This window comes from Bipolaris zeicola (genome assembly GCF_000523435.1).
Source record: "Bipolaris zeicola 26-R-13 unplaced genomic scaffold scaffold_76, whole genome shotgun sequence".
NCBI classification, from domain to species: domain Eukaryota; kingdom Fungi; phylum Ascomycota; class Dothideomycetes; order Pleosporales; family Pleosporaceae; genus Bipolaris; species Bipolaris zeicola.
In genome coordinates this window covers 65,951-93,246 of record NW_006912125.1, presented here as the reverse complement: position 1 = coordinate 93,246, position 27,296 = coordinate 65,951, and the positions used below count along the sequence as shown (strand labels likewise).

Genomic DNA, 27,296 nt, shown 5'->3' with positions numbered 1-27,296 from the left:
GAAGTTTTGGTGACGCGATGGGCCTTTGCGCTGAGACTGCAACGCGGACAAATGTGCCTGTAGTGGTCGGTCCGAGCAATGGGAGCGCAGTGTATGGGTGAGGAGAGTGGGGAGAGGTGAGAGCGTCTATCTGGGAAGGAGCCAGGAGCCAGCTTGCAACCACTACCAAACGCTTGACAAACAAACAAACGGGCAATTTCAAGGACCTGCAGTCCACATATCCCATGAAATCTTGCGCGGCATGTGGCCCGTTTGTGTCTCGTGCGATGAAATCCTCCTTCACCGTGACATGACGTCGATATTGCCCGACGGCGTCCTGAAGACTGAAGTGCTAGAAGGTAGGTTATGGAGCGCGATCCCAGATGCGACTGCTGCTCCTTCTTCACCTGTGTTTATATCTGCGGCAGGACCAACGCTTTCATTGCATGCCGCATGACTTCTCTTCCGGCCGTTTGTCTGTGAGACGATCCAAGGTGAGAGATTGTAATAAGCTCCACAAGCAAAGATGCCAATCCAGAGGGCCAATTCGGTGCCATAAATCACAATCCCTAGAACGTCGAGGGTAGGCTGAAACAAGACGGACACCAATGAGAAGACATCGCCTAGGGCATCGATGGCTACAAAGATGAACGAGATTCCTCGAACAGTCCGAAAGAGGTAGATGTCAATATAGTGCCGCATAACGCCAGCTGCAAGCAAAGCAGCTGAAGCAACTGCCATGAGGATACTAGGCCAGTGCAGGCCCTGATGCTGAGCACGTCGTATTGCGAAGATGAGGCTAGTTTGCACTCCACCCATAAGACTGGCTATGGGGATGACTACCGCAAGTGAACGCAAAACAGACCAGTTCTGCACGATGTCAGTTTCCCTCATGCATTTCAATATAGTAATCTCCTCGAGTCACCTTCTCGTAATAATAGCACTGGATCCACGTGACAAGACTCAGCACAGTGAGAATCTGCGGCTGGATGCGCAAAGCAATGTTGTAGTCTTCAGCAATATTGTAAACGCCCAAGGGGACACCAGCCCAAGCCCACAACATCATCATCGTAGGTTGCAATCCGGTTGCATTGTGTCGTCTGTAGTTTACGACAATTTGAGGTATCAACTGTGAGATACTCAGCATTATCATTGGGCATGGGATGGGGAAGAAGAGATGTAACTATATACTATACACACCTGAATAGACCAACAGACCTACACTAATTAGTATATTGGTCCTTCTATGAGGATAGTTCACGTACCGCTCCCATGGTCCCCAGTACATTGGCAGCCACCGGGACGTCCATTGTTAATGGGCAGAAGACAACGAAGCGCGTGGGCAGTTAGGAGACTAGCAACACGTGCTGTACTACATGTACGTTTCTACCAATCAACGCATGAGCAAGTTGAGTTCCCAAGAAGTTGCATCACATCACGTCCCTGGAAAGCGGAAGCGGAAACGAAACCAAGAAAGCAAGGATCAGCCTTGCTGCCGCCATGACGCTCTCTTAACTCCGAGGCTCCGACAATGGTGGAAGGGCTTAGAAATCGTCCGACCTAAACGATGCCACGTTTGTGCTGTGCTTCAACGCAAGAAAATCATACTTGGGGAAGAGAGTGAGAGACAATGGCGCAGGGTAAGCTGGATACGAGCGAGGCGAAGGATATAGAGGGAAGGCCTGGTTACAAGAAACTGGCGAATGGCATCATACTCGGTCCAGACGGCAAGCCGTAAGTAGCTTCTTTCTCTCTTCCTTTCTGTACCTACGTATGTACCCGCGAGCAATTGCGCCAGGCAATACACAAGCCTTGCAATCGCCATAGCCCTTTGTCGCGTGTGTATGTGAGAAGAAGTGGATGCTGACGACTGGTTTGCCTACGCTGTAGATGTCGCACCTGCAACGATGTAGCCTCTTTATTCGCAATGTCGGGCAAAATGCCTACGAAGCGCACGCAACCCACCGCGACTGCCAAAACTACCCCCACAATGCCCGCTGACTGCCCGCCGGACGTGGAAGCCCTCGGTCGCTCATCGTGGACACTCCTCCATTCCATAACCGCCACATACCCAACCAACCCGTCTCCTCAACTTCAGTCAGAAACCAAGTCATTCCTCTCCACGTTTGGCAAATTATATCCGTGCTGGGTGTGCGCAGAAGATTTTCAAAAGTGGATGCAGAAGAACACGCCGAGGGTCAGCAATCGCAGCGAGTTCGGCGAGTGGATGTGTGAAGCGCACAATGCAGTCAATGAGAAGTTGGGCAAGGAGACATTTGACTGCAAGAGGTGGGAAGAAAGATGGCGGACTGGGTGGAAGGATGGCAGGTGCGATTTCTAGGTCAAAACAGGAAGCTACCTCGGCCATGTGCGACGTGTACGATTATGTGTATATGACAGTGGGCATCATTTGTGTTTGCAAAGCGACGACGACGCCACCACTCTTGTATAGTTAGCATCAAGGACAAAGGCATTGGGCGGTGTTTATAGGCCACAGCGATACGCCAATATGCAAGTTTTGTGTTAGACCATCTCGTGCATCGTGAACAGGGGGCACCAAGAATAGCCAGGCAATTTGCAAAGAAGCATGCATTTGTGCTTATTGTCATCTCACACTGTGACGACAGAAATTGCTCATAGAAAATATTCGAAGCTCAAGCTCATATCCGCGCACCTCTGCGCTGTCATGCTAATGTATTTCTTCTGCTGCGAATCCAAATGACAGGAACATGGTATGCCACTTCTCACATGCTAATGCGCTCAGACTAGCTGGCTGCAGACAAGTTGCGAAAATGGACTCGATCGTGGTATCTTGTATTAATCCCGCGCAAGGGCCAAAGACGTGAAGGTGTTTATCGCATAATCTCCTGGTAGATGAGGACTGCGTGCTGTTAGCTCATACTCGGCGTGTAGAAACTCGTCTGCACTCACGCTTCAACTGTTCCTTGGTCAGGTTGTCCTTGTTCTTGTCAAAGTCGAAGAACTCCTCTGGGATGGGGTCCGCGCCTGGCTCGTCATCTGGGTCGTGGTAGGGCTCAAGGTATGGGTGCTTGAGCGCGTCCTCGACTGAGATGCGCTTGACTGGGTTGAAAGCCAGTAATCGCTCGAGCAGGTCAAGAGCCAAATCATTCGTCTTGGGGAACATGGCCTTCCAGGGGATCTTCTTCTTGAAGGGCAGAGATCGGATGTATTCGCGAGCTCGGCGGGACTTGATACCGTAGTAATCCTCCATGGTGGGCGTACCCAGTACGTCGAGGATCAATGTGAGCTGGTGGTGGTCTGGCAAAGGTTAGTTTCTCGGGAGCTGATTTGGAGGCACTGCGCGCGACTTACAGTCCTTTCCTGGGAAAAGAGGCTTTCCGCTGAGCATCTCAGCGAGGATACATCCCACACTCCATACGTCGATTGCTTTTGTGTACTCCTTGAAGGTAAGCATAATCTCTGGCGCACGGTACCAACGAGTGGCAACGTATTCGGTCATGAAACCCGAGTTGTCCTCGGTCGAAGCGGCGGATCGAGCGAGACCAAAATCACAGACTTTGAGATCGCAGTTTGCGTTGAGCAGCAAGTTGGAGGGCTTGAGATCGCGGTGGAGGACATTTGCCGAGTGCATGGCCTTGAGGGCGCGTAGGGTCTGGTAGATGAAGTACTGGCAGTGGTCGTCGGACAGCTCCTGTGTGCGGATAACGCGGTGCATGTCTGTCTCCATGAGTTCCTAAACAGCAGGTTAGAAAAAAAATAGGGTATGCAAGCAAAGAAATCTGCGCACCTGAATTAGGTAGACCTCGGTGAAAGTCTCGTAGTTGCGGGGCTTTTGGATGTCCAGGATGGAGATGATGTTTTCGTGGTTGAAGTAGCGCAGCAGCTTCATCTCTCGCAGTGTTCTCAAGCAGAACATGGAGTGATCAAAGGGTGTGATCTTCTTAATGGCAACCTTCTGGCCCGAGGGCTTGTGCAAGGCGGAGCTGTGAGTGTTGTTAGGGGGCTGAAAGCGGGCCATTGGCGGGCGAGACGTACCATACGACACCGTATGCGCCCTCTCCTACGACATCTTGGATGTCGTACTGCTCCGAGACGTTGAAGGAGATTTTCCTGGAGCTGCCGCTTCCTGCTGGTGGCATGGTGGCGGTTGTGGTGGATGGGATGCGCGAGAGCGCGGTGAGTAGGAGCAGGCGAGTGGAGGCTCAGATGGTGATGGTGGTGGTGGTTGCGGGGCTGGGGCTGCGGTTGCGTTGGTGCGGAGGGGTGGTTGAAGAGGACGAGGGAGGTGAGCGACAATGTAGAGGATGGAAGAGACAGCTGCAGAGGGTTGTAGGTCAGCACAGGCTGTACATGTCATCAAACAGGCATTGTTCGCAAGACGGAGGGTGTGCTTTGGGCGCTCATGGTGAAACGAGTCTGTGTCAGACACAGAGTTCAGCCCCACGTGCTTGTCTGCGCGGCACGAGCAGCCAGAGCAGAAGCGGCGGCGGAGGCGGAGGCGATGGCATCAGCACCAGCAATAGCAAGAGCAGTAGCAGCAGCAATTGACTGTGTGCACGGCGTCGGCGGCGGCTATCTTGGGCGCCACTGCACAATGGCGGCGTCGGCCCCTCTGGACGACGAGAGGACATGGATGACTTACCAGACACTGGCGGGACGGCCCAGGGTTGGAGCTGTGTGGTGCGCCCGTGGAGGAGCGGTGCTGTGCTGCTTCGTTCTGGCACTGGCTGGGACTGCCCGCGCAAGATGGAGGCGAGTGAGGCGGTGACAGAAAGGGGAGAGAGATGGTGGGGCAGCGTGTGTAAGTAGTGTAGTAGCTATGGCCTGCCAAGTCAATCCCTCCCCCAGCTCCATGCTCTACTATCACACGCCCACGCGGGAAGCGGCACAAAGGGAGCGACCGTGGCTGTCGACTACACTACATTACACTGCACTACTACACTACTACTACCACCACCACCACCACCACCACCGAGGCAGAGGTGGCTGGTGGCGCACGGCGGGGCGACGGTGATATCACGGCGTCATCAACAGAAATGGTGCAATGGCGCGTGTGGTGGTGGTGGTGCTACTCCTACTCATCCCCCTACTACTACCTACTCGCACTCCCACTGCTGTCTAAGATGGGAAGGCGGGGTCGCCCAGGCACCATCTATTGCAGGACCACAACTAGGGACAAACTCAACACCAACGTGCTACAGCAGACCACATGAGACCGGCGATACAGTCCAAAATATACTCTGCCGCCCCAGCAACAGACTTTGGCTAGCCGCCCTATGATCCAGCCACTGTGTGAGTTGCGCGACTCGCTCTCGTAACCCCTCTCCCTCTGTTTCGCCAGGCCGGCCAGACACTTCCGCCTATCATTTCTAGGCCACTACGGCCAATACCTGAAACTGCTCATTTGCGCGCCCTACTCCCACCCACTCCTGCAACGCCTATACTTAGCAGACCCATTATGAGACCAGCCTCACCATGCGGCTTCCCCTTCTCCCAGACCCATTGGCTCCTCCGCCCTCCACCTCCCCATCACAAACACAATGACTCTTGTCTTCCCGGCACCCTGGGTCGCAGCCTTCTGTCCATCGTCTTGTCACTAGCCCTACACCCGCCACGCGTCTGCAGTCCCTCTTCTACACCTCCGACAGCACAAGGAGAATAATATCGCGCCGCCCTTCTTCGGTCGTACACAAACATGATGCTTGTTTCAAGTCGAAGCTCCACAGCCTTTTCCAGAAGCCGTTTCAAACGGCAATCGACCCGGGCGGGAGCGTCGGTGCAACCCCCCGCCCAGTCTTTCTCTGCAACCCGCGAGCACCAAGCCCACATGCCGTACCACCCTGTTCCATGTATTTGGCGCGGCTACGTAAGCATGACTGCAAGGTCCCGTCAGAACCATACAAACGCCACAAACCGACATCTCGCCGTCCAATATGGTTACTGCTATTGCCGGCTCACTTGGCTGGGCTTGAATGCGCCCAACAGATCTACAGTGTTTTGCATCAAAATACATACGCACATGTGCCTTCACAGATGCTGACTGGTATCTAAAGCATCAATTGGTTCAAATAACCATTCGTAGAAACGGGTAACGGTAATGTTGTAATATTGCAAGTCGCTAAGCCCTTCTCATAGTAGAAAAAATTGACTACATCCGCATCATGCCGTAGAAGCCAAGAAAACGCCCTTTCCCACACCTTTACTCCTACATACGCCGTGCCAGGTACAATATTCCTCCGTGAGTCTTGTTCTTGGGCCGAGCAGGCCGAAATTGATGAGTAGTACCACTTGTCCTGCCATCAATTCTTACGCCCGCTCAACCACGCCGGGAGTCATGCTGATGACAAAGAGCCCTTGGGTGGGTATTGCTGTCCCTCTTGTTCGATCCGTGGTACGCATGTGCACCACTGCTCTGACGGGACGCTCTCCATGACACCAGCAATGTGCTTTCCACAGCCCCACCACGTGACCTTGTCTACAAAGTGTCAGCAATGCCTTGGTAGAATGGCATGTCAAGGCACATCTATCTGTCGGGGAGATGGGGCGGAGCAAACGGAAAAGACGTACGGCATGAATCGCATGAAGCCTTTTTGCACATGATGATTATCTTTGTTGTAGGTATTCAATCCACCTTTTTGTGTATTGTCGTAGGAGTATATAGGTACGTAGATAACCCGACGATCAAAATCTCGCTATACAAGGTATTGAAAAAAAAGACAGAAAGATCTTCAGATTAAAGACCACCAACTCTCCTCCATATACACCTTGATTCTCACCTCTTTATATATAAACCAGGAAATCACACATAAACGCGTACCCACATAATCCCAACCCATGCCTCTTCGCCGACCATCTTCTGGGCTTATCCTCCACACCCGGGAAACGCCCCCCTCCCCAAGACCGCAACTTTGGTTCTTGGGCGCGCCCCCCCGGTGATTGGGCCCCGCATGCGCCTTTTCCCCCCCTCCGACCATTTTTTTGGTCGCCGACTACTAACAAAACTCGGCGATGTTGCCCTTTTGAAACGCACATACCCACTCCTTATCCCCCCCTCTCTCTCTTTCTCTCTTTCCCACCTCTCTTTCTTCCTCTTCCTTCTTCTTTCTAGACTCTGGTTCTCGTATTCTTTTCCCCCTGTCGTCCGCTCCGTCGCCGACTACAGGGGTTTTTTTTAAGTCTACGGGTGAGGCGTTTAAGTTGGACCTAGTCTCTTTTTTTCTTCTTCTTCTCGCCACCGGGTCTTTTTAACTCATGGAAGATGGAGAAGAGACGGACGGGATAGTGTATGGATGTATAGATACATGGTAATGCCTGATGATTTCTTGTAACTGTAGTTCAGATGCACAAGGATGGAAATTGTGGAAACCATTAAGACGAGTTAGTAAGTATGCAAGTTAAGACGAAAGAGAGTAAAAAATAGATTGCATCTCCACCATCTACTACATGCGGACACCCATCGGGGAATTTTAACTTCTCTTGGTCCGAGACGCCTACGCTAGATCAATGCTCTAGTATCTATGTACCATGTAAAAAGTCCATGACCGACCGCTTTTCAGAACACTTCGCCGACCAACTTGTCAACCATACTAAACTTTGATATACACACACACACACACACACACACACATACATAGCGTTTACGGTACTGAAAACGAATGCTTCTAGTCAAAAGTAATCTTCGTCGCGGCCTTGGCGTTCTCCGTATCCTTGTAGAAGGCTCCATACGCCCCGTGTTCCTTCTTCTTGACTGTCGTGCCAAACTTCATCAACTCTTCTGGCACGGGCTGGTTCGCTGCCTTGAGCACATTGATCAATCTGCGAGAATTTGTCAGCTTACGTCTCTCATCTTGCTGACACATTACAAGAAGGGATGGTTTGGGGGGGGGCGACTCACGAGCCAGAAAGCGCCTTGTCGTGTTCGGTGAACAAGGTAATAGCCAGGCCTTCCTTTCCAGCGCGACCTGTCCTACCAATCCTATGCACGTAATCCTCAGCTGTAAGCGGGAAGGTGACGTTGATGACTACTTTGACGGCCGGAATGTCGAGTCCACGTGCAGCCACGTCTGTCGCCACGAGCAGCGGCACATGGCCTTCCTTGAACGCCGCAAGTGACGCACTGCGCTTTTCTTGGCTCAGATCGCCATGAATGCCGCCGACGCGGAAGCCCTTCATGCGAATGAAGTTCTCAATGCGCACTGCTTCCTTTTTGTACAAGCAGAATACAAGAATGCGATCTTCCTTGTTTTTGCCAGACTGATATTGCTTGAGCAGCTGCAAGAGACGCTGCTCCTTGGCGCGGGGATCCACAACCTCGACTACCTGCTTGATGCGCACGTTGGCACGGAGCTCTCCGGATTGATTGTCGCCGATGGTGATTCTGACCGGCGAACTCATAAATGTAGATGCAAGGTCCCGAACTGAAGGCGGCCAAGTAGCGGTGAACATAAGCGTTTGGCGCTTCTTGGGCGTCTGCGAGATAATCTGTCGGATTGCTTCTTCAAAACCCTTGTCGAGCATACGATCGGCCTCGTCAAGGACTACGTACTCGGCTTTGCTGAGGTCCGCAGAACCATCGCTAATCAAGTCGTTAAGACGACCTGGTGTAGCAACAACAATATGCGCTTTGCGGCAAGCAGCAACTTGCGGGTCCTTTGGCACACCGCCGTAAACACAGACGACTGAAAGTCCGACAGGTGTCGCCAGGGCTACCAATTGATCGTAGATCTGGACCGCCAGCTCACGAGTAGGCGAGACAATGACAGCCTTGATGCCCTTCCGCTTGTCCTTGGGCAATGCGGCGATGTTGCGCACGCAAGGCACACCAAATGCCAACGTCTTGCCGGAGCCAGTCTCGGCAACACCAACCATGTCCCTTCCTGCCAGCAAAAATGGCCATGTGGCTGCTTGGATAGGTGTAGGTGCGCTAAATTTGGAGAAGAAGGCGCGTAGCGTATCGTCGACAGGCAAATACTTGAAGTTCAAGATGGGACGCAGCTTATTGCCAGTGGGCTTGGGGTCCTGGATGGTCATGGTGTTCTTAGCCAGGAAAGCATCAATCTCTGACTGAGGAAGCTGTGTCAGCTCCTTCGTCTCCTCATATTGTCCTGGCGCTGCGTTTGTCTCGTTCGTCGCTGCGGGCTCCGTGGTAGTAGTGGTTGGTGGAGACGTTGTTGAGGGTGTGGACTCGGCAGTTTCCTCGCCCTTGGCCAACGCCTTCAGACGCTTTTTCTCTGCCTTGCGCGCTGCCTTCTCCGCGGCTTTTATGACCTCCTCGTCTTCTGCGACAGCGCCATTAGAGTCTTTTACTTCAGCCTCTGCTGCCGCCTTCTTGGCCTTCTTCGCCTCTTTGGCTTCCTTCTTGGCCTTCTTTGCCGCCTTGCGCTCGGCCTTTGACAGCTTGTCCTCGTCCTCTGAGTCGTCCGCGCTCTTGCCGTTCATCACCTCGCCGGTGTGGCCATTGGTGTCTATCGCGTCGACGGGGGCGGTTTTGTTGAGCTTCTTGCTCTTGTCCTTCTTGCTCTTCTTTCTTGAGATTTCGGTGACAGTGGTCGCACCGTCTTCGGCGACAACATCGGAAATTGGTCGTTTACCCATCTTGTCGATGCGCAATGCTATCCGTGCAGGAGCAGCAAAAGAAGGTGGAAAAATCACTTTTTTCGTCGGCGGTCGGCATTAGCTCCAATCGATAAGACACGCGCTAGTCCCAATTGTCCAAGTACGCGACCCTGAATAGAAATCTCGCGTCTCTGCACCTAAACCATGATCTTGCCCATATGTGCGGCGATTTAGACTAAATATCGTCTCTAGACTAGAGCTTTCTTTTCTGATCTCGACAACTCTAGCCACTAGTGAGAAAGGGCTGGGCGATCATGCGCTAGCTCATCTTGATCATATTTCCTCGCTACCAAGAGTCATGACCACCGCCAGGCTACTACGCACAGGATCAATTTCTAGGTTTTGTAAGCGGTCATGTCGAATGTAACGGTGCTCAGGTGCTGGCCAGCATGCGTTGATGCGATTGACTGGTCCCCAGACGGCATCATCGCACTAGCGTCTGACGAACGTGTGGAGTTGCTTGTACGTTTCTTTCGGAAAAGAGAACTCAAGATGATACCCTGCTGATGGTCTTGTAGTTTCCAAATACCGTCGATTTTGATAGGGACCAAGTTCTTCCACAGTGGCAACATGTTCCCCTCAAAGTACCACTTTTCTCAACTGATGAGCTGCCACTCAAAGAACTCGCGCCACTATCCAACTACTCTATTGGCGAGGAAATATCCAATAGCTCTCCTCTCAGCATCGCGTGGTCACCACAGGGACTTGCAAAGCATCGGAAATGCGCTCTTGGCGTTCTTACCGCGAATCTGACTCTTTCTATCTGGTCAGCCGAAGGTAAGCCGCAAGATGAATCAAGCTGGTCCCGGCGGTTCATCATTAATGATGCGCTCGCTGAGCATTTTAGCGACTGCGATGATGAACCTAGCCACTTGACGGTATCACCCAAAGAACAGCTGCGCTTGAGAAGCCGCATTCGGGCGTTTGCATGGGCACCTGCTCTGCCTTTGTCCGAAGCGACTGGAATCATTGGGACTAGTCTTATATATTCTCGACACTTTCTAGCTGTTTCCAACGATGACAACCACCTAGTGTTTGTGGCAGTCGAATCACCCACTTCTACCCTAGGGGTTGGGCGATATTGGGCAGCGGAGGTTCTAACTCATGAGTCGTTGACGTCAAACCCGGATAGTATCTTCTCGGAACCACGTGTGTTTGAAGATGTGATGAAACAACAGCGGTATATATCTCATATCGCCTGGAGTCCGTGGATTCCATTTGATGACGGCTATCATTCGGTGGTTGTGTACGCAACGAACGAAGACGTGCGGGCAAGAGTCATTAAGCATCGGCCTGACGGCATATGTACGGAGAAGGAGGTCGTGTACCCTGGATGCGAACTGCGATACCAAGGCCCAATGAAGTGGTCGCCTAGGATTGAAGAGGGAAATCGACTCAAGCTTGCCCTTTTTACGAATTCGGGACTCGTCTGTCTGACCATATCTGCCTACGATGGTTCGATTATTGAAACAAAGACCCACGGTCTTGACGGGCGATGGGACCAGATTTCCGGTGCGGTGTGGGACAGTCCTGATGACTCGACATGTCGTCTACATCTAAGTTCATTGCTTTCAACCCTGCACAATCAGACATCTACTCTTGAGATATCTCCCGAGGGGTTGAAAAGCCTGAGCAATCCAAGCTGGCGAGAAAAGATTGAGAATAACATTGCACTATTTAGCGTCAAGAATGGGCTCAAGGGCAACAGCAAGGCCAAGGTTTGGGGCTTGTCAAAATCTCCACTAGGCGATTTCATTGCAGCGTGCAATAGCGTGCATCCGTCCAACATGATCGAGTATGGTATACCTGCTGATAGGAGTGGGACGGTTGCCGTTAGTTCTTTGCGAAATAGCAGCGAGGAGCGGGAGGCATTCCCCAAAGCAAATGTCAGCGCAGAAGGAGTTAGCTATACGATCCGTAAGCTGGCAGAAGACATGGTCGAGGATCAGGACGACATGCCTGGGTTTGCTGAGGAGATTGTGCAAAAGCTTACGAGGGCGTATCCAGCTCCCCGCGTTGCCGAAGATTATGCAGACAGGGTTCGTCTGTATGCTGACGCAGGCGATTTGAACTCTCTGATCAAAGCTTTCAAGATGACGGCCTTTCTCAACTCGCATACACTCAAAGACCGGTATAGGATACTCGTTTCTCAAGCCTGCAAGATCGGGACGTCACATGAGCTTGAGAGAACGCTGATAGCGTATCGTCTTGCCAATGCAGTACACAGCCTTCCGGCGTCACTTGTAAATTCAGCCTTGAGTGCGGAGATAGTGGCTCAGCACGAACAGCTCATCAAGCTTGTCAATGCGGTCATGGGATACGGCTCTTCAGAGAGCGAGAATTGCGTAGAGTCTGGTGCCTCGGGTATTGATGAGTCTCGAACGGTCAATACTGGGACAAACAGTAATGCCAATGATTCACGACAAGAGGCTGTGGCCGCATGGGTGGAGGGATGCGAGTTTTGCTCTGCTTCGATACCGTTCACCGACCTGACGTCAGCCTCATGCACGAACGGACATCAGTTTGCAAGATGCGGATTGAGTTTTCTTGCCATCCAGGCACCCGGCATTACAAAGTACTGTGGTATTTGCAGCACACCATTCTTGAGTGACGAGTATGTGATAGCTCAGGAGAGTGTGGAAGATAAGGGCAAAGATGTTGCAGAAGACAGCGTCATGGAGGAGGTGGGCGGATCCCAAAACGGGGGAGAAAAAGAGGGATTGGAGCAGGGCGATGGTGTGAGTCGAGAACAGGATAAGAATGGCGAAGAAGATAAGGAGGAGGAGGAGGAGGAAGAAGAAGAAGAAGAGGTAGAAAGGAAGCTTGCTGTTACGCTGGGACGGGTGTTGTTCCTCGCCTGCGATGCTTGTGTCTACTGCGGCGGTAAATTCGACGGCTGAATAGGGTTGGTTACAGTAGACATGGAGTCGTTGCTGAGCGGTGTTATCGCAGTCCGGGTGGAGCTTTGCCCATGGACGGGTCTAGCGATAAGTGGGCATAGAGGTAGGACCAGTAGCATCAAGCACGAGTGTCAGCTAGATGTGGAGAATGATTTGTGTGCGCATTCGGATTGAGTTTGCTCGTACATAGTTGATGACACGATATACTTTGTCATTAGTTGTCCTTGCAGGAAATGGTTAGCCACCAACACTTGGCTGATGACTCTGGGGCTTTGACTGTGGGTTGAGAAGGAAGAGGATATGTTGGTACTAATCCAGGCAACTACTAGTAGAACCCACATGCTCGCAGCTCGGCCGTGGATACTAGCTATTTGTGGTGTGTTCCCGAGCCCTGTGTTACACAGAGACTCGCGCTTGTTTGGCCGCTGTCGGCGTCGATTGGCAATGGAGGCATAGTTTGCTCTATGCGAGAAAAACCAGGGTCTTTGGTGCAGTCGGGCTGGAGAGGAACGGGGGGTTCTCGCAGGTTCTGCAGTGAGGGGTGGCATGGGGGAGGGGGCACTGTGCGGTGGTCGAGTAGCACGGGTGGCTGCATGTCATGGCCTGGAATCCGCACAAAGCGCGCGGCCCCCACTGTTTTTCCTGCGTGTTGAGGCGAGTGGCGCAGGGTAAGAAGGACGCACAAGTGCCTCACCCCACACTAAGCACCGCACAAAGCGCGCAGGCCAATCACAGGCGCAGGATTGGGCGGTCAGTGGGGTTGCCCGGAAAGGCAATTCAGGGCTCGGGAGCGGGGCAGGCGTGGCCGTTGGTCGGGGGAAGCCGCCACTGCATTGGCACGCCCGCACAAGTCGCGCATGCCTTGGCTATATAACACTTCCCTTGGACACTCCCCCCTTCTCTTCTTCTTTTACTCATCTCACAATCAAACTCTCAAGCCAACAATAAACACCATCAATCCTCTTTTCAGCCCACCCACACCAACCAACCAACTACCCAAAACCACCATCAACATGAAGGGAAACTGCGGCTGTGCTTCCGGTGCCTGCAACTGCGGCGCCACCTGCAGCTGTGATGGATGCCCCGTATGTCACCCTTGCCCTCTACTCTCCATTCCATTCAAGTGCTAACAACTCTTCCAGGGCAAATAAGCCACTGACTCCATGAGTCGAGTGCGCAAACACAAGACCTACGACTCCGTGAGTGGCACCACAGACTACCTATACTAGCGGGACGGCCTGCTAATACACTCTCCAGACAGTCCTCGTCAAGACAACTCCTGTGTCGCGGCAATCAATGCAGAGAATGTAGTAGTCATTAGTATTGTATGACTAGGAGGACATGAGGTCAAACGGGGATGAGACCATGAATACAATTACTTTTCTATCATGATATTTGTGTATCCGAATATGTGTGATTTATCTTCTAAGCCATCTTGATTTCGCCATAATGTGCTGCCATCACTCTCGCCCATATCACGGTGTCAGCCCCTATCCACAACACACGGTGGCATTCTCCTGCATGCGATCATCACCACCTTTGCTGACCGTGAAGCTCTCCCACCCGAAGATGAAGTAGCCAATGTACGCTCCAATGAAGATGCAGATGATGAAGTACCCGTTGTAGTACATGGCCAACAACATGACAAAGTACGCCACTGCAAACGCACAAGTATGTAGCAGTGCCCGCACTGCCTGTTGCAGCATTGTCGGCCTGAACTTGGCCTTCACCACACCACCCATTGTCGGACTCGCTGTCCCCACTGGCCCTGGACTCTTGCTTGTACCTGGAACGATGCCATCCGCAGACGATGCCGACGAAAGGGCCGCGTTATCCGACGCGAGCGTCTTGCTGTGCTGCGTCACGATGAAGTGATCGTACTCCTTGGCCGCCCGACGCAGAAACTCGAGCAAGACAACGAGCAGAATGACGCCGATGCACGAGCCCGCGAACATGCCTCTGGATCGGATGCGCCACGACTTGGTAATGAAGCACGCGTCGAGTACGTTCCAGTTCCACAGCATCTACACGCGCTAATAGTTAGTCATTTGCGCTAGTACACTCTGTCTATAAGAGAGAGGGGGCGAGGGACATGTGCTGCGTACGCTAATCTTGCATCCATTTCCCATTCCCATACCGCCCATGTCGTGCATGGCTGCCGATGATGTCGCCATGGGTGCCATGCTGCTCATTGTCGCCATGTCCGTTGACATGCCAGTGCTCGTGGACGTCGCCATTGACATGTCCATATCTGCTGTCTTGCTCGCTTTCGGAATCGACCTGGTAGTAGTAGTCGGAAGATGTTTCGATCACGGGTAGCGAGCGAACGGGGTATAGTGGCCAGGTGCGGAGCAGATATATCTCGAGGAAGAAAGGCGGTGGGGTGCGATGTGTACAAACAATGCTTGAGCAAGTTTTCCTTTTTTTGTTTTGTTATCAATGCCTTTTTCCGTGAGCACTTTTGCGCACGAAGGTGCGGGCTTCAAGTGGGCAACGATAATCCGTAAGAATGGGTGAATTGAAAGGGGAAAGTGCAGGGATGAAATGCACGTTTGTCTCTTCTCTGCCTGCACTTTTGTACAATTCACACTTTTTTCTTTTTTGGCGTTCCTGTGCGTGTTTACGTGTGGAAATTTTAGAGAAAAAAAAGTAGCTAACGAGCAAAGACATGAAAGAACATTGGTACTTTAATACTTGCTCACCATGGCTTCTTGTAGCCTGTCCCAGGGCACCACATTGTTTAGCGCGGCAAGCATGGTTGGGGGAGAGGGAAAGAGTTCCACCTCGCGAACCACACAACATGTGCTTAGGATTACACGAGCGCCTACTTTTACTGCTTTCTACCTAGCTACTCTTATCTCGTGCCACTGCAATCGCCTGACCGCCCACCGACACTCGTAGCATATTCCCACTTCCTCCCATCCTAAAAATCCTTGGAATCCCAGAAACATGTTCACCGCGCAGCCCGCCTTGCCGGATGCGGTTTAGCTGCTCCTGCAGATGAGAAGGTTTCCAGCTGAGCATGTTTCACGCATACACGAATGATCTTGTCCTGATGGTCCTTTGGACAGTCAAAAGGGGGTTTTTACTCGGGTTGAATCCTGCATACTTGCTGGGGTTTCTTAGTGATCGGTGGCATGGACAAGGGGAAGAGCAGGGAGCGGTCCGCGAATGTTGCATGTGCTAGGATACACTCTCCCCACCACACGTGTGATAGATGAATTGCATGCTGCAAGTGCAATAGAGGCGCATTCCCAACAGTGTGGAAGCGAAAAAATGGCGTGGGGGTCAGTGATAAAGAGGATGCAAGGTGCATACAGCATGGGAAAGGCGGGTACGTATACGGTGCTCGCTTCGAGTCGCTTCACGAATAAAGACCTAGACATGATTGACATCCTCGGCACCGATGAATTGATATATTCACATTGGTGACTAGATGCGTGACTAAATACATACAACCGAGAAACACTCGTTTCTACCGACTCACTGTCTCGTTTCTACCAAACGGATCAATACTCGGATCCGTGATACGCACATGCTCAATGAAGCGCGCAATAGTCGTTGCGTTCTCAAGATTATACGTCTTCTCGACCCAATGAAGCACCATATCGATACCCGCCGTGACTCCCGACGAGCTCCAGATGGGTGGTGAGCTCGAGTAGTCCTCGACCCATCGCGCGTGCGGCACCCAGGTCGTGTTTGGGTTATTCTGCACCGTCGACAACCAAGACGACTTATTCGAAGTCGCCCTCTTGCCGTTCAAGATACCCGAACGCGCTGCGAGTGCCGAGCCCGTGCAGATGGTAAGCACCTGCTGTACTTTCGGCGTCGTCTTACGAATATACTCCATGGTAGCGTTGAGCGTGGTTGGGTTGCGCCATCCAGGTCCACCAGGTATAACCAGTACGTCGAGTTCCGGCGCAGTCTCAAATGTGTGTGTTGGTGTTATGGACGGGTAGACTGATGAGTTCAACGGGTTCATGGCTGCCAGTGCGGGCCGCGTCGTCACTGGGTCCAGAGTCTCGGCAATGTAGACAATGTTTGTCTGGTATGATCCGCCAATGAATTGCAGGACTTCAGATGGCCCATACAGGTCGAGCATGTCGAACATGCGGAATAGGACGAAACCATAAGTCCGCGGTACGTTGGCGCCTGATGCTGCTTTGTGTCAGTGTGCTGTGCTATTGTATATTGACAATTAGCACATACCTGTTGCAACCATGGTGAGCTGTATCCCAAAAAAGGAAACCAATCCATGTAAGAAGCCCATTGTAAGCAAATTGGATCCGAGGATGAATGTTGGTGAGTAAGTTATGGGCACTGTTACTTGGACTGCTGGACCTCTACAGACACCGACTCTTTATGTGCACATTCGACACTGCTTATATTTCCTGAGCGGTGTCAGCATCCAACGTATTCATCTCCTCTAATTCAAATAAACGCTGCCCTCTTGGCAATAACCCTGTAGTCTACGAATGATAGCTGGGACCAGAACAAGGTGGAACAAGGCGTCCAACCCATGCTCAATCTTAATCGCTACATCGTACTCATGTGACAGTGCAGTTTTGGGAGCTTGGCACATGTCTATATATCTAGTAATTATGAGAGGCTGGAATCGCGCCGAATTGCGCAAGTTTCTGCGCGAAGGAAGGCGTTTTAATCAAATAGGCGAGAGGCCTGCATACAAGGCGTGGAATGCGAGTAAAGCTAAGCGGATTAGCCCGATGAGGAATATCGTATCGTCTCATTCTTGTTTGCACTTCAGAGGTATCACAATTCATTCGCAAAGTGTAGAACAAAAAAGTTGTGATGAAAAGAGATATTGATATTGGTATAGTAAAGCGCAAGCCGCCTTCTGGCCAGCCATTTTAAAAAAAAAACAAGTCCCAAGACCATCCTTGGCCCAAACGCCTGACACGGTTTCCTCCGTACATACTATTATGTGAATGACCATTCAATCTTAGCCAACTGACTATAGCGACATGGAGAAGAACAAAATGATACGAAAACAACAATTTTGTTACAAAAGAAATACTCTGCACACCCTACGCTTGCGCCCGAATGGACCGCATCATGCTGATGACAGGAAGAAGCCTGCGCAGCTTGTTCTTCTCACCCCGCTGAACAAAGTGAGTATCCTGTCGCGCAAGAGATCCAGTCTCCACGGGTGAAACAGCTACCGTGGCGCCCTTTTCGGCCGCAGGATCGCAAGCAATGACCTGTGTCTTCCTGCGTACGATAGGAGAGCCAATGGGCGAGCGCATCTTTTCGGCAATGGGGGAGAACATGGCTTGCCTGCGGGTGATGGGCGAGCAGACGACAATGGGTCGCTGGCCCTCGCCTGCCGCCGAAGTAACGACAATGGGGCTGTTCTTGCCCACGACCGGCGAGCAGATAATGATTGGCCTCTGCTTCTCGTGGATCGGCGTAACGAGGACAATGGTGCTCTTCTTGTTCTGGTTGAAGACGCTGACCTTCTCCATGGGTGTAGTTCCGGGAATAATGAGCTTGGGAGGAGCAATGGTGCCCGCTGTTTCGGCTGACTTGCGCCTTAGGCTGAAGTATGATCCATCGGGTCCATCTACCCAAGAGCCTTCGAAACCTGGGGTTTGTAGAGCCTTCCTGGCTACTTGGGCTTTTGCGAGGTACATGAACTCATCGCCTTCTACCTTGATCATGCAGTTGTGCCAAGGCGTTGGGAGCTGGTATTCATACACGGGATTGGGCTCAAGGCACGTCTCAAGCGAGTCGATTGCGCGTACCTTGTCTGCTGGCAATAGACGGATAGCAAATTTGGGACCAGCGTTGTTGTGTGCATGAATCGAGAGACGAACGTAGTTTGGAAGGAGGAGCTCCGTCAGGTTGGAGTATGCTTGGTTTCGAGACATCATCTCTTCTGCTACAAGAGCAGCTGTCTTCTTCTTTTGCTTGCCGCTCAGAGACTTGACTGATGGAATATCAGCCAAATCTTCGAGCATGAAGCGTGTCTGGCCTCGGTAAAGTCCAAGAGCATCGGGTTCTTGCTGCTCAATCAGCTGGCGGATGTATGCGCGGTCGGGTCCTCCGATGCCAAGCATCAGTTTGCGACAGAGCTCAGCTTCACCGGTGAGCTTCGTCTTGACGGGATGAGGCATCTGGTGTGAGTTCTGGAGTAGCTTCTGTAGGCCTAGGAAGCCATCAGAGTCGGCCGCAAAGATATTCTTTAGGCCCTTGAATTTAATGGCGGGGACAGGGCCAGCGTCTTCTGGGTATCGTTGCTTGTATATCGCTGCCATGCAGGCATCGTATGTGTCGATCATCTCATCGTCAACTCCAACTGCTCTTGGTTAGTTTCGGTCTTGAGATGTAGCGTTCAGTACGAGACTTACTGCAATCAGAAAAGACGTGGCCGTCATTGATAACCCACATGGTTGCGCCTGGCGCATACACGCCGTTCACCTCTTGAACAAAGGCGTGAAGCGCATCCATGGCAATGTGTTCAGCCAGATCCGGCATGATGCCGCCAGCTTTGTTAGGGTTCGGCGACTTGCAGGGAAAGGCAGGAAGGGCTAGTTGGATTGGAAGGTTCTTGTCGACATATCCGTAGACACGGTTCAAGAACACCTCTTTACCGCATACATGCCATTGGTCATCCTTGGAGACGTTCTTGAGTCTGCGCTCGAAAATTTCGGCAATGACTGCACAGGTCTCGCGGTGCTTTTGAGCCCATGGTGTAGTTGATGTCGAGATGTGAGCAAATGGTTGAAATTCGGTCTCTAGGAGGACGAAGCGCTCTGCCCATACTCCAAAGCCATCGGCTTTGACCGACTTTGGTCTGGATGTAAGAATGCCCAAGAACAGACCATTTGCGTGCTGGATCTCGGACACTTGTGTGTTGAGTTCTTCTTGTTGATATGATGGTGGGAAATTTGAGCGAATGTTGAGAAGAGCTGGAATGCTGGCGTTGATCTGAAGAGTCTTGATGGCTTTGCCAGAGGGCAATTGAAGTTGGGTCCACGACGCGTCAGTGGAGCATACAATATCTTTGAGTTGTGTCCATATCTCTGGGAGCGATTTTGAATTGCTTCCTTCGACAGCTAGGAGTTCGCCTGAAGCATCTCTCCAGTACAGGCCTTGGATGCAGTGATAGGTGTTGATGGACTTGTTAAGGGGCGCCATTGTGAATGATTAAAGATAGGTAACTAGAAATTTCCGCTGAAGTAAGGATGATGGTGAAATTGGACAAAGGAAAAAAAATGAAGATGCCAGTGGCTTGAGTGGCTAAACTGTTGTGAAGGTTGGATGTTCAAATGCCATAATACCAACCTGTTGGCTTCTATATATCAAAGAGATGCAAAGCATGTTTCCAAGCATTGCAAAGGCCATTGCTCCACACTGTCAAAGCTCAATCGGCGTGCTGCGCATGGCATCTAGGCAAGCCACCCATCGTGCGTTCCGCACACCGACTGGAACGCTAATTACAGTAGCTTCTAATCTCGCTACACAGAGTCAGCCCAGAAATTCCCCGCTTCATCGGGCGTATCGGGAGGCAGTGCGCTGGACTATTGCATGCTTTGCTCCTGCGGTGCCCCCCGGATACATCACTTGGCATGCGCTGCGATGCTAGTAGCGGCGGCTGGAGCGAAGCGGTAGGCAAAGGCCAGCCGTCCGGTATGGGCGCAGGTGTTACAGTAGGATTCAGCTGGTGAATATGCGGCATGGACATGAGCTGAGTGGTCGTGGCAGCGCTACAACGACCCCCAGGCCCATAAAGACGTTAGCGGCCCTTGGCAGCAAGCCTGAGAAAGAGGATGTTCACCCTTGCTAGTTACACTGCGAACCATTGGCCAAAAAATGCCAAGCCTTGTTCAACGCCTCCAACTTTACCGTCCGAAGCTCCCTATTGTCTAAATGTAGGTGCATGGGGCTTAGAGATACACAGGGGTTGTGCATTCGCGCATTTCGCTTCAGCCGCCTTCGTTAGAGAGCACCGCCCCCATGTAGGGCTGAAGATGGTAGCCGCATTGTTCATGGGTTTCATATATGCTCTATCAAAGCAGTAGTCGAAGAGTGTTACATTTCTGAGCGCATCATCTCAGCACCATGGTTTCCTATCTTTCTTTGGTGTTTGTAGGAGCATTTGCTACCATTTTTGGTGTATTCACATTCTTCGTTTACCTTTTCACACCCCCTCGCAACTTTCCCAAGGATATTCCAACTATTCCTTTCTACTACGGGCTTCTGCCTCTTTTCAAGGACGTTGATCAATCCGAGCTATATCGAGAATACCTCAAGGAGCCTCTAGCGCGATATGGCGCAGTGAAGCTGTTCTTTGGTGGACAGTGGAACATCCTGGTGACGAAGCCTGCCTACGTAGCAGAGATTTTCAAACAAGAAGACACTTACGCAAAGTCGGGAAACCAAGTCAAGATCCCACATAGCGTACTCGCTGAGTACACAGGCGAAAACATCATCAGCGCCCATGGCGAAAAATGGAAACTTTACCAGCGCGTCATTAAGCCAGCTCTGCAAGCTGATCAGGACTCTGAGAGCATCTGGAAAAACTCCAGGATTCTCAAAGACATGTTCTTGAGCGAGTCAAAAAACACCAGAGGCAACGGAGTTCCAGTCTACGCCTTACTTCACCGGTATGCGCTTGCCAACCTCGGAGAGGTCCTTTATGGTTCCAGTTTCGAAACATTGCAGAATGCAAGTGCCCCTCTACACACACTGCAAACGAAGATCAAGCCCATCATATTCCACCCAATCTTCTTAAACTTTCCTTTCCTCGACCACCTACCATTGAAGATACGAAAGCTTGGTCGTGTTCTTAGCAGGCAGTTTCGCGGCACACTTCGTAGCGCCATAGCTAAGGGCCACACCCAGCATGTTTGCAACGAGAACGACAACAGGAATGTCGCCTGCAGACTGCTTGGTTCTCATCGCGAAGGCATCCTCAGTGACAAGGATCTCGACGACAACTTGGTCAGCACCTTTCTCGCCGGGCACGAAAACCCCCAGCTAGCTCTTATGTCGCTCATGTACCTCCTCGGCAAACATACCCACGTTCAAGACGCTGTCCGCAAAGAAATCGCCGCTCTCTACCCAAGCAACACGCCTGCAGACTACGAACCTGACTACTCCGACGTCCACGATCTTCCCCTCCTCACATCGGTGCTGTACGAGTCTCTACGCATGTTCCCGCCCATTTCACAACTTATAAATCGCCGCACCACAGCTCCCGTCGTTCTGGGCAACGCGGTTCCCGTTCCTGCTGGCGTATACATGGGATACAACGCATACTCTACAAATCGAGACACAGAGTTCTGGGGCACTGATGCCGATGACTTTAAGCCTGAACGTTGGGGTACCACAAATGAGGACATCAATAAGTTGTATCGCCGTGCCAACTCCAAGAGCGCTTTCATTAGCTTTCATGGTGGAAGGAGAGCGTGCTTAGGACAGAAGTTTGCCATGCAACAATTGAGGATTACACTGGTGCAGTTGGTGAGGGATGTTAGGTGGAAGTTAGACGAGACTTGGGATGGCAGGATGACACCTGCGGGACCGTTGTACCCGCGGGGGTTGAAGCTAAAGTTTGAGAGTGTGCATCAGGTATCAGAGAAGGCGTGAGAAGGGTTTGCATAGCGCTTGGAGTTTATTCAGATAATTCAAATTACATACTGCATCAAATACAGTCTTATTTCCTTATCATCTGCTTCTACTTGGTTTTTTTTGGCTATGGTTATTCCCTTGTCAACAAGACTCCCTTGAGCTATGAGTCTACGAGCAGCCTACAAGCAAACAAGGATTACGCCCAGCCAACACAACATGCAAAAAACCAACTCGCACTGCTACTGTTGCAACACAATCCGAATAGAGCAAAAAACCAGGCAAACACAATAAAAATAATTGAGTCACATTCGGTCCGCCGTGAATCCTTCCCGGCATTTGAGATCAGGACGCCGATTACTGTGGAGTTCGGCAACAAATTAACGTCAAATACCCAAGAGAAAAGTGGGAATCAAAGTAAGCAAATGCAATTTCGGCATAACAACATGGAATTGTATGGTCTCCAGCTAACGTGGCCGCCTAACGTCAGGCGTTCCATCTGTACACGTGACTTGCTTACGACCTATTCTCCCGAGACTGTTTACTTCTGGGACGATACGGACAGGAAGAATCAAAGGGGCAGTAAAATTCGGGTGACTGTACCTTGGAATGCTGAAAAGCTAGGGCAAGGAGGGGTCACAGGACTACACGTTTCTATGACTGTTACTGGGAAAGTTCGCAGTGTCGGTGCTCGTACACTCGCGAGAGTGGTCCAGACTGCGAAGATCGTATACATGATAACAGTGGAAGTCTACATGGCGTTGCTGTCGGTCAACTTTCCGAGTGGGAAAGGAGGCATTAATCAGAAGGATCTGCAAATGTGCGTTGCTGACACACGCATATCCCCTTTGCCTAGAGACAGACAGAAAGACTGGATGAACCAGTAGCATATGAAAGAACAAACCAAGTTTGTAGGCATTGTAGGTGTATATCTATTGACCCCTCACTACAAGCCAATCTCAGAAGTCGGACTCTACGCGACGCGATCAGCTGCAAGTTCTTTTTCTCTTCGCGTTAATGAACAATGCCAAAAGTAAAGGAAGAGCGGTTGCCGAGCAATGCAAGCCGCCGCTAAGATTTCTGCATGATGGCTTGCTGAACTTTCTCAGCTGCTAGCCATTGGTGTGTTCGTATCTGAGCCTGCTGCAGACTGACGACTTATCTGGGCCACTGGGTTTGACCACGACATGGTGCAGCGTTGTGAGTCGATAAGAATCCCATCTTGTGACATGTCACAACCGCTTATCCCAGTCGTATCAACTCTTATGCACATGCATGCGCCATGTTGTCTGGCCAGGCGGGCCCATGCCGCCATGTTTGGTTTCTGTGCCAGGGCAGTGTGCTAGTATTTTGGTTACGTGGTCGATATGATGGCACATGCTAAACCACGACCAAGAATATGGTTGTGTATGTAACATGACATTGTAGTCTTGTGGAGTTGTATGCAAGGCGCAGTATGGGTGCATGTTTACCAGTAATCCTTCCAGTCGGGGTGGGGCTAAGGAAGTTCAGCCTCACGTCAACCCCCAGCCCCTCGGGTCGCCCGTGTCTGGCGCTAGTAAGCCAATACACCTGTTTTGTTAGCTCTGCGGTATCATACGCGCATGTCATCGAATAGAGACAAAGCTTAACCAGGACCCCATGCAGAGATGGTAAACGGCACCACCGTGCTCAGCCAGCCACTCTTTCACAGTGTACAATGCCAAGTGAATGTGAAAGAGAGTCTCATCCTTTCAGACGGAAACAATGCAGCCAGAGATTTCGAGTATGGAGGGACACGCATGTAACTAGCTTGTACGACCACCGACACCAACAAGCAGCAGTGATTGTCGAACATCTACCTAGTAGCAGACCGTTGCCATAATTTTGGGGGCTGAGATGGCGGCCCGCTTAGCGATGGAGCCAAAGATCGCTTTGGTGATAGGGGGGGCTCAACGCAGCCGAGACGAAAATACTCGCTTTGAGCAAGGTTACGGTTCTTAGCGAAGGAACCTGAAAGCGGGGCTATGCTAAAGGCTCACCTGAAGCACAACAAATGGGCCCAGAATAGTAGGGCGTCGGGGTTGGCAGTGCTGCGTAGCGCAAAATGAATATGTAGGCTATTCCGAGTATGGTGGCTATGCTGGGTATTTTGGCCAGACATATTACTGTCCTGGTATGCTCCCATCTAGGACAGCACATCTCTGATACTGTCAGAGACATTTACCACTGTTGTATCTTCTTTCACCATGCGATCGCCGATCGAGTTCGAAAAGTCGCACCATTATGACCAGTGCCGTGACAGCATTGAAAGCGACAGATCCTCTTCGCGACACAGTGTCGATGAGGAAGCACAACAATCGTTCGCAGATGATGTGCCTCTAGCACCCTGTCCACCACCCGCACAGCCCTACTCTGCATTCTCACTCAATCGAAGACGGTTTATCCTGGGTGTTGTTACAGCAGCTGGCTTCTTTGGTCCACTTTGCGGAGCAGTCTATCTGCCCTCACTCAGACTTTTCCAGAAAATCTTCAACGCTTCAGAAGCTGCCATCAATGGAACAGTCTCGATATACATGGTTGTGTTTGCCATTGCAGTAAGTTCCCCAAAGTGGTCTTCGTAAAATGTTGCTAATTTCAACTAGCCACTCTTTGGTGCAGCGGCTTCCGATGTTGGTGGCAGAAAGACGGTATACATGGTCGGTCTCGGAAGCTTTCTCATCGCCAACACATTACTCGCTACGCTTCCAGCTTACATCTGGCTACTGTACATTCTCCGTATCTTCCAAGCGTTCGGATCGTGCATCGTCTTTTCCGTTGGAGCTGGTACCGTAGCCGACATTACTGAGCCTGCAAGCCGTGCATCCGCTTTGGCTTGGTTTCTCATGGGACCTCAGCTTGGACCGATCCTGGGACCTCTGATTGGCGGTCAATTTGCGACGGAGTCACGGTGGAGATGGGTGTTTGCCTTCCTCTCGCTCACGAGCTTCCCGGTGTACCTCGCCATCGTCTTCTGCATGCCAGAAACTCTGCGTTCTCTAGTCGGAAATGGCGCCAGTGTTGCCAAACAACCCTGGATATCGATGCCAAAGCTGTGGACCAAGCCTTGCACCGACATGAATGTTCCCAAAGTTCCCCGACCCTCGTTCCGCAAGTTCATGCGTCTCTTGAAGTACCCGCCGCACCTGATTGTCTGCTTCAACGGGGCTTTTCAGTTTTCTGGTCTGTATGGCATGTACATTTCCTTTCCTACCATCTGGCAAGAAGGCTACGATTGGACGACTGCCGAGGTCGGCTATGCTTTCCTCTGTCCCGGCATCGCCATGTTCCTCGCTTCCATTGTTGTTGGGCGACTTTCGGACTATATGCGGAAGAAGGCCATAGCCAACAGCCCAGACGGAAAAGTAGCACCCGAACGACGAATTGCAATTCAGATTCCGGGATTCCTCTGTGCGGCTGCTGGAAAATTGATGTTTGGTTGGTTTACGCTTAACCATGTACACCCAGCGTTAGGCCTCTGTGGCTCAGCGCTCGCAGCAGTCGGTGTCTCTATAGTGTTTGTAACGAGCACCTCGTTCCAAACGGAATGTGACCCTACTCAAACTGCCAGCTTGGTGGCACTGGGAGGATTTCTTCGCAACGTAGCCGCAGCAATCTGCGCCGCCATCATGGGCGGCATTCTAGATGGAATGGGATGGGGATGGGCGTTTACTGGTCTCGGTATCATGGACCTGCTTTGCATCCCCGGCATTATCCTGATTCTGGTTCGTGGGGCGAAGTGGCGTGAAGAATTGAAGCGAGGATAGCAGTGGGCTGTGTTGTTTGCTGCACGCTCAGGGTGACTGAGCAAAAGTTGAATTTCTGCATAGCGAGGTGTTATTGGGTCCTTAATCTGTTGCTTTTACGACATTATAATGAACAATGATGAAATTAAAGTCTAATCGATGTGTATGACCAAAAGAATTGATATGCGTCGTAGTGCCGCCACATGTCCCCATGTGGTCGCTGCATACCCATATGATTATATTACTGACAATAATTCCACTCAAACCAGTACTTGGTAAGCAACTCAGAAATATTGTAAGAATCAGTATTGATGTGTGTCATGAGTCGGAAAAGTTGAGTGATTGCGTTTTTTCGTGAGGGAATAACCTCGGGAACACGGAACCCACTGGAAAAGGCAAATTCCGCAGGCTCCATCAACACCACTATGTCATTTGTCAGCAATATTCACCCTCCAATTCGCCCTACATATTTGTATAAAATCCAGCACGCGCTGGAACAATAACATCACTCCAGCAACGGCATACAACGTCTTTCATAACTTCACAGTGGCGTTTCGAGCAAGTTTACGCAGGATGACCAACTTCCAGGTCAATATCGTCAGCGACACCGTGTGTCGTAAGTTTTTATTGTATCCACAATAAAATCCAAAAACTAACCATATGTTCATAGCATGGTGCTACGTGGGCAAGAAGCGCCTTGAAAAAGGCATTGCAGCTTACAAGGAGAAACACCCCAACTCCAACGACACCTTCTCCACATCTTGGTTTCCCTTCTACCTCAACCCAAGTGCCGGGAAAAGCATGAACAAGCAGCAAGCGTATTATTCCAAATTCGGAAAAGAGCGCACAGAAATGATGCAAGAACGCCTAACGGAAATTGGCAAAGCGGAAGGCATCAACTTCAAGTACGGCGGTAATACGGGAAACACGCGCGATTCGCATCGTCTCGTACAGCTCGGGAAAACCAAGGGGCCTCAGGTCCAGACGCGTGTAATCGAAGAGCTTTTTTCAGCGTACTTTGAGAACGAAAAGGACATCACAACCCATGAAGTTCTTACCGAGGCGGGCATTAAAGCTGGACTTGACGAGAAAGAGGTCAAGGAGTGGCTGGAGTCTGGCAAAGGCGGACCAGAAGTTGATCGGGAGGTGGAGCAAGCCAGGCAGCAGCATATTACTGGTGTGCCAAACTTTACGATCAATGATCAGTATGAGGTTTCAGGGGCGCAGGATCCGGCTACTTTTGTTCAACTTTTCGAGCGCCTGAAGAAGCAGGAGGGCAGTCTTTGATAGCCTTCAGGACTGTGTTTGGAGGTGAAAAGATGAAATGATATCCAATTCGATTACTTCCTCTTTTTTGTCTCCTGGACCTGCTGCACAAGTGTTTGGCGAAAAGCATTGTCGAATTTACATCGAAATCAAGTCTAGTGACAGCATCATGGATTGAGAAAGCGCTCGTTCCGAAGCC

The 27,296-nt window shown here is 51.2% G+C and overlaps 16 protein-coding genes across 16 annotated transcripts; 8 read left to right on the top strand and 8 right to left on the bottom strand.

The window, feature by feature from the left end:
• Positions 1–279: 279 nt before the first annotated feature.
• COCCADRAFT_36883 (uncharacterized protein) lies at positions 280–1,289 on the bottom strand (the record flags this gene model as incomplete). Its single annotated transcript, XM_007714225.1, has 4 exons — positions 280–849; positions 905–1,108; positions 1,180–1,197; positions 1,245–1,289. The coding sequence occupies 4 exons, from the start codon at positions 1,287–1,289 to the stop codon at positions 280–282; spliced, it is 837 nt and encodes a 278-aa protein (XP_007712415.1).
• Positions 1,290–1,609: 320 nt separating this feature from the next.
• Positions 1,610–2,320, top strand: COCCADRAFT_96384 (uncharacterized protein; the record flags this gene model as incomplete). Its single annotated transcript, XM_007714224.1, has 2 exons — positions 1,610–1,713; positions 1,870–2,320. 2 exons carry the CDS (start codon positions 1,610–1,612, stop codon positions 2,318–2,320), a joined length of 555 nt encoding a protein of 184 aa, XP_007712414.1.
• A 511-nt stretch (positions 2,321–2,831) lies between these two features.
• COCCADRAFT_26367 (uncharacterized protein) lies at positions 2,832–4,100 on the bottom strand (the record flags this gene model as incomplete). The annotated part of the gene is made up of 5 exons (XM_007714188.1): positions 2,832–2,860; positions 2,911–3,258; positions 3,313–3,694; positions 3,749–3,944; positions 3,997–4,100. 5 exons carry the CDS (start codon positions 4,098–4,100, stop codon positions 2,832–2,834), a joined length of 1,059 nt encoding a protein of 352 aa, XP_007712378.1.
• A 282-nt stretch (positions 4,101–4,382) lies between these two features.
• On the bottom strand, positions 4,383–4,634 carry COCCADRAFT_96363 (uncharacterized protein; the record flags this gene model as incomplete). Its single annotated transcript, XM_007714223.1, has 1 exon — positions 4,383–4,634. A coding segment is annotated over one exon (252 nt), but the record flags the coding sequence as incomplete, so codon positions are not given.
• Positions 4,635–5,419: 785 nt separating this feature from the next.
• On the top strand, positions 5,420–5,623 carry COCCADRAFT_36880 (uncharacterized protein; the record flags this gene model as incomplete). Its single annotated transcript, XM_007714222.1, has 1 exon — positions 5,420–5,623. One exon carries the CDS (start codon positions 5,420–5,422, stop codon positions 5,621–5,623), a length of 204 nt encoding a protein of 67 aa, XP_007712412.1.
• Positions 5,624–6,293: 670 nt separating this feature from the next.
• On the bottom strand, positions 6,294–6,559 carry COCCADRAFT_36879 (uncharacterized protein; the record flags this gene model as incomplete). The annotated part of the gene is made up of 2 exons (XM_007714221.1): positions 6,294–6,436; positions 6,529–6,559. The coding sequence occupies 2 exons, from the start codon at positions 6,557–6,559 to the stop codon at positions 6,294–6,296; spliced, it is 174 nt and encodes a 57-aa protein (XP_007712411.1).
• A 1,063-nt stretch (positions 6,560–7,622) lies between these two features.
• Positions 7,623–9,555, bottom strand: COCCADRAFT_36878 (uncharacterized protein; the record flags this gene model as incomplete). Its single annotated transcript, XM_007714220.1, has 2 exons — positions 7,623–7,776; positions 7,856–9,555. The coding sequence occupies 2 exons, from the start codon at positions 9,553–9,555 to the stop codon at positions 7,623–7,625; spliced, it is 1,854 nt and encodes a 617-aa protein (XP_007712410.1).
• Positions 9,556–9,930: 375 nt separating this feature from the next.
• COCCADRAFT_26365 (uncharacterized protein) lies at positions 9,931–12,476 on the top strand (the record flags this gene model as incomplete). The annotated part of the gene is made up of 2 exons (XM_007714187.1): positions 9,931–10,038; positions 10,095–12,476. The coding sequence occupies 2 exons, from the start codon at positions 9,931–9,933 to the stop codon at positions 12,474–12,476; spliced, it is 2,490 nt and encodes an 829-aa protein (XP_007712377.1).
• A 1,490-nt stretch (positions 12,477–13,966) lies between these two features.
• COCCADRAFT_96474 (uncharacterized protein) lies at positions 13,967–14,611 on the bottom strand (the record flags this gene model as incomplete). The annotated part of the gene is made up of 2 exons (XM_007714219.1): positions 13,967–14,500; positions 14,582–14,611. 2 exons carry the CDS (start codon positions 14,609–14,611, stop codon positions 13,967–13,969), a joined length of 564 nt encoding a protein of 187 aa, XP_007712409.1.
• Positions 14,612–15,144: 533 nt separating this feature from the next.
• On the top strand, positions 15,145–15,324 carry COCCADRAFT_96459 (uncharacterized protein; the record flags this gene model as incomplete). Its single annotated transcript, XM_007714218.1, has 1 exon — positions 15,145–15,324. The coding sequence occupies one exon, from the start codon at positions 15,145–15,147 to the stop codon at positions 15,322–15,324; it is 180 nt and encodes a 59-aa protein (XP_007712408.1).
• A 627-nt stretch (positions 15,325–15,951) lies between these two features.
• Positions 15,952–16,698, bottom strand: COCCADRAFT_5145 (uncharacterized protein; the record flags this gene model as incomplete). Its single annotated transcript, XM_007714179.1, has 2 exons — positions 15,952–16,634; positions 16,686–16,698. The coding sequence occupies 2 exons, from the start codon at positions 16,696–16,698 to the stop codon at positions 15,952–15,954; spliced, it is 696 nt and encodes a 231-aa protein (XP_007712369.1).
• Positions 16,699–17,521: 823 nt separating this feature from the next.
• Positions 17,522–19,634, bottom strand: COCCADRAFT_96354 (uncharacterized protein; the record flags this gene model as incomplete). Its single annotated transcript, XM_007714217.1, has 2 exons — positions 17,522–18,792; positions 18,845–19,634. 2 exons carry the CDS (start codon positions 19,632–19,634, stop codon positions 17,522–17,524), a joined length of 2,061 nt encoding a protein of 686 aa, XP_007712407.1.
• Positions 19,635–20,558: 924 nt separating this feature from the next.
• Positions 20,559–22,088, top strand: COCCADRAFT_96404 (uncharacterized protein; the record flags this gene model as incomplete). The annotated part of the gene is made up of 1 exon (XM_007714216.1): positions 20,559–22,088. The coding sequence occupies one exon, from the start codon at positions 20,559–20,561 to the stop codon at positions 22,086–22,088; it is 1,530 nt and encodes a 509-aa protein (XP_007712406.1).
• Positions 22,089–22,513: 425 nt separating this feature from the next.
• Positions 22,514–22,954, top strand: COCCADRAFT_96365 (uncharacterized protein; the record flags this gene model as incomplete). Its single annotated transcript, XM_007714215.1, has 1 exon — positions 22,514–22,954. The coding sequence occupies one exon, from the start codon at positions 22,514–22,516 to the stop codon at positions 22,952–22,954; it is 441 nt and encodes a 146-aa protein (XP_007712405.1).
• Positions 22,955–24,295: 1,341 nt separating this feature from the next.
• COCCADRAFT_96493 (uncharacterized protein) lies at positions 24,296–25,852 on the top strand (the record flags this gene model as incomplete). Its single annotated transcript, XM_007714214.1, has 2 exons — positions 24,296–24,643; positions 24,692–25,852. 2 exons carry the CDS (start codon positions 24,296–24,298, stop codon positions 25,850–25,852), a joined length of 1,509 nt encoding a protein of 502 aa, XP_007712404.1.
• Positions 25,853–26,404: 552 nt separating this feature from the next.
• COCCADRAFT_96409 (uncharacterized protein) lies at positions 26,405–27,118 on the top strand (the record flags this gene model as incomplete). Its single annotated transcript, XM_007714213.1, has 2 exons — positions 26,405–26,447; positions 26,502–27,118. 2 exons carry the CDS (start codon positions 26,405–26,407, stop codon positions 27,116–27,118), a joined length of 660 nt encoding a protein of 219 aa, XP_007712403.1.
• Positions 27,119–27,296: the final 178 nt, after the last annotated feature.